Source organism: Choloepus didactylus, chromosome 8, assembly GCF_015220235.1.
Source record: "Choloepus didactylus isolate mChoDid1 chromosome 8, mChoDid1.pri, whole genome shotgun sequence".
In the NCBI taxonomy this organism is placed as follows: Eukaryota; Metazoa; Chordata; class Mammalia; order Pilosa; family Megalonychidae; genus Choloepus; species Choloepus didactylus.
In genome coordinates, this window is record NC_051314.1 from 84338900 (window position 1) to 84347475 (window position 8576).

Consider the following 8576-nt stretch of genomic DNA (forward strand, 5'->3'; position numbering starts at 1 on the left):
CAAGCCCTGACTGCTTTTTTTTTTTTTTTTTTTTTTTTTTTAATTCCTTAAACATATTATGTTCCCTCCTTTCTTTTCCCTTGGCAGCTCAGGTGTCATTTCCTCAAGGAAGCCTGTGACTCCCCCATCCCACCCCCTTAGGTCATATTTTATTCTCCTGGCACCCTTTGCTTCTCCCTCATAGATGGTGTGGTTTGAAGCTGTATGACCCCAGGAAAACATGTTCTTAAATCTAATCCATTCTTGTGGGTGTGAACCCATTGTAAATAGGATCTTTTGATGAGGCTTCTTAAGGCGTGACCCACCTCATTAAGGATGGAACTTAATCCTATTACTGTAGTCCTTTATAAATGGAATGAATACACAGAGAAAGAAAAAGCCATGGAAGCGAAAAGCTGAAATCAAAGAAACCCGGAAGAGACCAGCAGACACCACCATTTCGCCTTGCCATGTGACAGAGGAACAAGGGTCGCTGGCAACTGATGACTTGATTTGAACATTTTCTTGGCCTCAAATTTAAGCAAATAAATTCCCATTGATTAAGGCAACCCATTTCATGGTATCTGCTTTAAGCAGCCCAGGAAACTAAAACAGATGGCATATGTCACGACTGGATGCTCAGTGAGGGCTGGGACCATGTCTGGCTTACTCAGGGCTCTTAAGCCAAGCACCACAAACAGAGCACATAGTAGGCACTCAATAAATATTTGTTGAATAAAGTCAACATTTATCAAGTGCCAAGTGCATCATTTCATTTACTCCCTATAATAACCCTGTAGGTAGATATTCCCATTTACAGATGAGGAAACTGGCTAGAGAAGTAACTTGCCCAAGGTCACACAGTGAATAAATAACACCACCAGGACTTGACCTAAGTCACTTTGATGCCAAAGCCAGTGTTTCATTTTGTCTCATATTTTTCTTGTTGTATACAGTGTTTTAAGCACTAAACTATGTGATCTTCTAAAGGAAAGCAGAGTCTGATCAAAATCCAGGAATGGGCTTATAAAGGGCATTTGTTGCATACTTTCCATTTCCTTTTCTCCCAGTCATAGGCCCTGTTTTCATTTGGAGAATATACAACTCTCCTTGCCTTAGTCTACGTGGTTGGATGGGCTCAGCTCCCAGGTTGGACCACTGTGACCTACACTTGGCCAGTTGGTATAATTCATCCTCCCTTACCACAGTGATTGGTTTAGAGATGCATGCATGACCCAGTGTGGTCAATCAGAGCAGATGAGACTCAACCCAGGACTTTGCAAAAGTGGACTTGATCTTTCCCACTGTCTTTGGACTCCAGAAACATGTAGGTTGGAACTACTGCCACCAAATCCAACTCACCACCTGATAAAGCAAGCTGAGAGAAGGGCAAACATGATCCTAGAGACCTTCTGGCTCTTGATAACATTATCTGAGCTCTGCTTAAGCTGTGCCTGATACATTCTGCCCCTATGCTTTTCACTAATTTGAGCCAATCAAGTCCTTTTTATGCTTAAGCCAGTATGAGTTGGGAGTTCTGTTACTTGCAACAGACGGGATCCTAACCAACAGAGGCCCTAGAAAACACTCAGCATGTTGTGCCTTTTTTGTCTGATTCCATTTTGCATTGGCTGAAATCACTTCCTCAGGCTGTTTGAATGAAGTGTGCTCTCCGGGCTGGAGGAGGAAAGCAATGAGAAAGTAATATGGTAGTAGTGGTTAATGTCAAAGCAGATTTTGTGGTTTGGGGAATCAGGGCTTCCAACACTTGCTCAGTAATTTGTAGAAGGTAAGAAATTCATTTGTTTATTTCCTACACCTCAATTTTCTCTAAACAGAGGATAATATTTGCCACACCACTTGGACAAGAGGGAGATGATAAGAATATACTTGATATTTGTACTTTAGTATTATTTATCTTCCAATGAGATAATAATATTTCACCATGGCAACCTGTGGCTTTTCATATTTCTCAGTCACTAGACTGACATAACCAATGGTGAGGTGGGGAGATTAAAGAGGTTCCTGCATTTGGGAGATGGTAGAAGGAAGACGTTCATGTTCTAGGGCTCTAGAGGCCTCAGATGAGCCTCCCAATGTCACCTCAATAATAACTGTTTTGACAGGGATTCTATTCAAGAATTAGAAGAACAGTAAGTGTCCTTTCTGCTCTGTGGATTTCAAAAATGGGGGGTACATGATGTTTTCAAAACCCATCTGATCCTTTCAACATTGTTTTTTCTAGTATCTTTTCATAGTTACCTAGCTCTAGAGAGAAAAATTTGTATGTTCAAATAGTTTAATTTTCCTCAATCAAGTAAAAGCCTCCCAGACATTAAGAAAAATGAAACCAAGCCAGCAAAGAAATTTATCCTTTTATTTCCATTCCTAAAATGAATACAAACTTATTGATTGATTGGATATTTGAAAGTCTCTTTGCAAAATCATCTCAGAAAAAATACTAACTTTATTCAAATACATATGTACTGTCACTGAAAATCCTGTTCTTAAATCCTCTGACTCACCAACATAATGCTTATTTTCAAAGCACCTGTGATGATCTTCACAGGTTTCCATAGTAGCAAAGAACAAGGAAATCATCTTGGAACAAAGAGGAATTTGATCAGAATAATCCAAGAAATTCTTGTCTACTTCTTTACAGACTCATGGATTGCCAGGTTTTTAGTGGCTCTTACATAATGTATCTAATTATACAAGGCTTTCCAAATTACAATGGGCCTTATCCTTGCCTACTACATTCAGCAAAATATTTACTACATAATAAAGAAAATGAACCCAAACCTTAATTGCTTCAAATAGTTACATAGCTATACCATGTTCCAAGTATAATTTTCATCCTAAAGATTGAGGACTTGAATGTAGGTCACAAACTTTGGCAGAATGCTGGAATAAAAGACAAAGCTGGGCAGGACTGGGTGTGGCATCCTGGTACATTAATTCTGAAAGGCAGCTCAGTGACACTAAATGACAAAAATTCAGATTTCCTTTTAAGAAAGTTTATGTTTAGACATGGATTTGCAATTATTTTAATATTTCCATATTCCATTTGTGAGTTAAGATCTTGTCCCTTTAAAAAATATTTTGAGTAATTTAACTACTTATTAGCACAAAGCTCTCAAAGAGGAGGTGAACTTAAAATGTGTTGGTTACGAATTTAAATTAGACAATTGGAAAAAAGTTTGAAATTACTGAATAAGGTTTGGGGATAAAGGTAGATTTCAATGATGAAAGCCTCCGGTTTCTTTTTAAGGGAATGTTCAAAGCTGTTTTTTTTTTTTTCCCCCTTGGGATGCAATAGAAAATGACTATATAGAATACAACAGAAAATGTATCCAAAAAAAAGGAGGGGGGGGGGGATGTTTCCCTTCTCTCAATTAGTATTTCAAATGTAAAACTGCTGCCATTCATCTCTCTGCTCCAGCCTATTTCACAGCGTAGCCAAAGATGTGAGGGCGCACCAGCTCCCAGGACAACGGGGCCTGCAGGTGCTGCAGCTTCAGCTTAGAGAAGCTGGCCTGCTCCAGGGCCTTCCAGGTCTCTCTGGTCAGGTTGCACCCATCAAACAGAAGGTACCAGGCAGGATTCAGGACCTGTTGCCAGAAGTAATTCCAAGTCGAAGGCTCAGATGCCACATGTTCCATGAAAAAAAATGCTCCTCCCTGAGAAAGAAGACCATTTTAAGGATTTTTAGTTTTGGGAAACAGGTTTAGAAGATCATCTATGCTTCACTTTTCAGGCTCCCCAGGCCAATTCTAAATGAATCATGTTCATGAAAAGACAATGACATGGATAAATTACAACTCACCAAAACACCATTTTGGTTAAGTTTCATCATCTGTCAAATTTTATACAGAGCTGCCAATTTATGGTCAATTTAAAGCAACTGAACCTTGTATTTTTATAAAATATAAAAATAATGCATAATAAGCTAAAACTTAAAACATTTAGTGCATGCCAGATGCTGTCCTTAATGCTTATGACACATTAACTCATTTAATCCTCACAATGAACTTATTAGGTATTATTATTATTATCCCTATTTCTACAGATGAGGAAACTGAGTCAAGTAGAGAATAAGTAATTTGGTCGAGGTCACACATTGAAATGTCAGAGTCAGGCTTTGAACCAGAGGCTGGCAACAATGCCTCACTAATATGTTTACTTTATAAAGTTTGGAACAGAGAGAAAAGCTGAAAAAAGAAAAACAGTCAACTACCATAACTTTACACAGAAGATGACAACTGTTAACATTTTTTTATGAATACGTTTATATTTTACATGAATGTTTTTTCCTAAAATTGAGATTGTCATAATACATTGTTTTAAAACCTGCTTTGCTTTATTTATGATTTTGAATATTATTCTAAAACATGATTTAAAAAATCTTACACAGTATTTCACACCACTGAAGAAACCATCTCTTATTTAACCATTCTTATTAGGTTATTTCCAATTTTTCAGTATTATGACTACTGTTGCAATGGACACCATTATTCATAAATATTTATGACCATCTTTAAATAGTTACAAATAAATAACTTGCCAAAAAATGGAATTGTTGAGTTAAGAGTGTGCACTTTTTTAAAGCTTACGGTACAAGTTGTCAAATTGTCCTTTGGAAAAAGTTGTATCAAATTTACGCTTAGATCAGCAATGGAGGAAAATGACAATTCCATATATCCTCATCAGTGCTATGCTTTTTTTCTAGCTTTGTCAATTTGATGGGTAAAAAAATGGTATTTCAAAAATATGCATATCTTTAATATTCTTAATAGATATCTCATGTTTTAGAAAAGCTTATTGGTTATGTGAATTTCTTCTTTTCTGGTCTGTTTATATCCTTTATCACTTTTCTCACAGGGATGTTTGTTTTTTCCTTATGTGATTAGTAAGGATATTTATTGCAATAAGATTTTATATACTACAAATATTTTTCCCCAGTTTGTTGTTTACCTTTTAATTAAAATTTTTAACTTCTACTCCTTCTATGTTTTTTTAACCTTTGAATTCATCTGAAAGTTACTCTCATAACCTTTTAAATCATCTGAAAATTGTTCTCAGGTTCTGCCTTGCGACTGCATTGCAACTTGTGGGAGAAACACAGAGTTGGTGCAAGTCCAAATTCACACCATGTACTGCCTTGAGACTGAATAACCATGTCTCATATTTTTATATCATTTTCACAAGTATGTAAATGATATGATTGAAAATACAGATTTACCTAAAAGCATTATATGGGGAGACTGATGCTGCTGTATTTATTATGTGTGTTAAGCTGCAGAGAAGCCTGTGAGTCATCCAGGTGACTGTGCAGGATATGTAGCTTAGGGTTGAGAAGAGAGCTGTGAGCTAGGTATTTAAATTTGGAAATCGTCTGTGTATCCATGGTAACTGAAAACTGGGGGGTGCATGAGATACCCAAGAATGTGATACCCTTAAGAGTCAAATATATTACCAGTGCTAAGAGGTGGAGATAGTAATTAACTTACTTTGCAGGGGTGTTGTGAGGTTAGTTACACTGTAGGTAAAATATCTACTAACTCTGCCCAGTCTTAGGACACAGGACTCAAAAACTCGGCAATATGGTAATAAGAATCAGTTCTTTTTCATTTACTGCTTTGATGTTGGCCTGCCCTTGAGCCAAAGATAAGGGTTATATTCTTTCTTTTTGTGGAACTTCTTCTATTAGAAAGTAAAACTGGGGTTACTATTCCCCTAGAATAGCAAATGCAAATTTAAAATCCCCACATTTTTTGTATATTCAACTTTGTTCAGAATAAAGGTAATATATGAGAATTACATATAGATATAAAAAATGTCAAACCATACAGAAAGGTTTAAAATGAAAAGCAACTCTTTTTCCCTGCCTCGGGTCCCAGTCCCTAGAGATATCAACTGTTAATAGTTATTTCTTGTCTATCATTCCCATTGACACACACACACACACACGTCCTCCCTCCACCACACACAAATGGGATTATACTCCACATAATATTCTATGCCTTGATTGCTTTTTTTTTTTTTTTTCATTTGACATTATCTCTCAGGGATTTTTCTCACCAGCATATATAACAGTTCCTTGTTCTTTTAAATAGCTGCACAGTATTCTGTGATACTAGTGACAATTTATTTAAACAGACTTGTTTGGACATTTAGGTTATTTCCAGTTTGTGCTGTTACAAATACTGCCACAATAAATATCCTTGCATATGGATGACTTTTTGCACATTTGTGCATTATAGCTTTAGGATAAATTCCTACAAGTGGAATTGATGGATAAGAGTGTGTGCACTTTGAAATTTGATATTATCAAATTACCCTCGAGAAAGGTAGCACACTTTAGACTTCTTCCAACATGGATGGGGGTATCTGTTCCCAAACTCTATCACCAAAGTGTTCTTAAAAGTTTCCTAAGCATAATAGGTAAAAATGTTATCTTGCTTTAATTTATTAATTGTCAATGAGGTTGAGAATCTTTATTATACAGTTATCTATTTTTAAAAGTATATTCCAGTTACTGCCCTTTGCCCATTTTTTCTCATGTTTTATTGATCTATGCCATCTTATTGATCTTATTGATTTGTAAAGTTTTTTTAATATGAAGGATATTAACTCTTTATCAATCCTGACAAATACTTTTTCCAAGTTTGTTTTTGTAGTTTGTTTGTGGTATTTTGTTCTCTGCAGGAGTTTTAAGTTTTTATGTATTCAAATCTATCAGTCTTTCCCTTTATAGCTTTTTTCCCACTCTAAGATTCAACAGTGTCTTCTCTAGTAGTTTTGCTTTCCACGCTGGAATGTGTGATCGTGTGAATTGATAGTGCTGCTCTGCGTGATAGTGGCTGCTACTAACAGGTCTCCCCCAGCACCTCACTCACCGGCTTCAGCACCCTGTGCACCTCGCGGAGGAGCTTCTGCGGGTCTCCCACGGAGCACAGAACCAGGGTGCAGACCACTGCGTCCACAGAGCCATCAGCCACCTCGTGCATGTTCTCCCCTGCAGCCACCACGAAGCGCTCAAACTGCAGGTGTCGGTTCTCGGCAATGCTCTTGATCAGGAACTTCTCAAAGTTGGGGTTGGGGTCAATACAGGTCACCCTGCACTCAGGCGGGTAGAACTTGAAGTTGGCCCCGGTGCCACAGCCCACCTCCAGCAGGGAGAGTGTCCCCGAGGGTCCCACAAACTCCTGCAGGTTACTGAAGAGCTCCCGCTTCTTGCTTGCCATCTGTTCGTTGTACATCACAGTGAGCCTCACCAAGAAGTAGGGGAAGCATTTTTTGCATATCCAGTTCCACAAGCCCAGAAAGTTCAGTAGGTACATGGGAAATGCCAAGATGCAGATGGCCAGCCGGAGAATGAAGATAGCAAACGCCATCACTCCGGAAGAGAAAAAATAGAGCAGCCGCTGTTACAGACCCGACTCCTTTATTGCAGGACGTAGGCTTCTGGCTACACTCCAGAGCCAATCAGCTGCAGAGGGAAAAAACTGGCTGTGCTGCAAAGACGCAGTCCAAGTCCACCCACGGGCAAGAGGCCCATTTTGCTTCATAGCTTAGTTTCCTGAAGCAACATGAAAGTTCCCAGCTTTTTTCTTGGAAGGAAACTTGAGTTCGGTCCCTTTTTTCAAGTCTATTCCTGCTTCTCCTTCTCTGGGTTTGGAGACTATTGCTAGTTTCCAGCTGAACTTTGTATGCACACTGTACTTTCACCCCACCTTGGCTCTCCAGAGACCTCTACAAAGAAAACACATCTGTGGGTGGAGCCTGGCTAAACCACATCGGAAGCCAAGTGCCAGGGTCCATCCCTTATCTGGCCACAGTCAATGAGAATTTTTCCTTTTGCATTCTGGCCGGAGGGTCTCCTACTTTCTAACTCAAGATCATTTTAAAGTCACTGTTTTGCCCTGCCCATCAGGGCCAGTCTCAGTCTTCAAACTGTGCCCAAGTACTACATTACTCAGCTAATGTTGATAAAAACAGCCCCCAGAATATTTATGTTTGGGAGGCTAAAGTGTTCAGAAAATTGCTCCAAACATTCGTCTATTTTTTAATAAGAAAGTCTGGGCTTTAGGGTGATACTTCTTTTTTTTTTAAAAAAAAAAAAGCTTTTTTTTTAGTAATGTGTATAACACAAAATTTCCCATTTTAACCACTTACATAAGTATATTATTCAGTTGTATTACTTAGCTTCACCCTATTGTGATACCATCACCAATATCTGTTACCAAAACTTTTTTATCACTTGAAACAGAAACTCTGCACCCTTAAGTAATAGCTTCCTCTCCACCTCCCTCGCAGTCCACCCCCCTGGTAATTTATAATCTATCTGTCTCTAGAAATCTGCCTCTTCTAGGTATTGCATATAAGCAAGATTTGTGTCTGGGTTATTTCACTCAACATGTTTTCAAGGTTCATCCATGTTGTAGCAAGCATCAGAACTTCATTCCTTTTTTGGCTGAGTAATCTACTATGTGCATATACCACATTTTGTTTATCTGTTCATCTCTTCATAGACACTTGGGTTGCTTCCACCTTTTGGCTATTATGAATATTGCTGCTATAAACATTGGTGTACA

The 8576-nt window shown here is 38.2% G+C and overlaps 1 protein-coding gene across 2 annotated transcripts in view; it reads right to left on the reverse strand.

Annotated features, from left to right (window-relative positions):
- Positions 1 to 7670, reverse strand: part of METTL7A (methyltransferase like 7A) — a 49720-nt gene extending 42050 nt beyond the window's left edge. The window contains exons 1-2 of one of the 2 annotated variants that reach the window (XM_037848366.1): positions 6879 to 7652; positions 3276 to 3659 (exon numbers count right to left, since the gene is read on the reverse strand). In XM_037848366.1, coding sequence (XP_037704294.1) covers positions 3423 to 3659; positions 6879 to 7376 — 735 coding nt within the window. In that variant the 5' untranslated portion in view covers positions 7377 to 7652 and the 3' untranslated portion in view covers positions 3276 to 3422. Of the gene's footprint in view, positions 1 to 3275; positions 3660 to 6878 lie in introns of those variants that run through there. The other variant, XM_037848367.1, reaches the window with a different exon arrangement.
- Between the last annotated feature and the right edge of the window lie 906 nt (positions 7671 to 8576).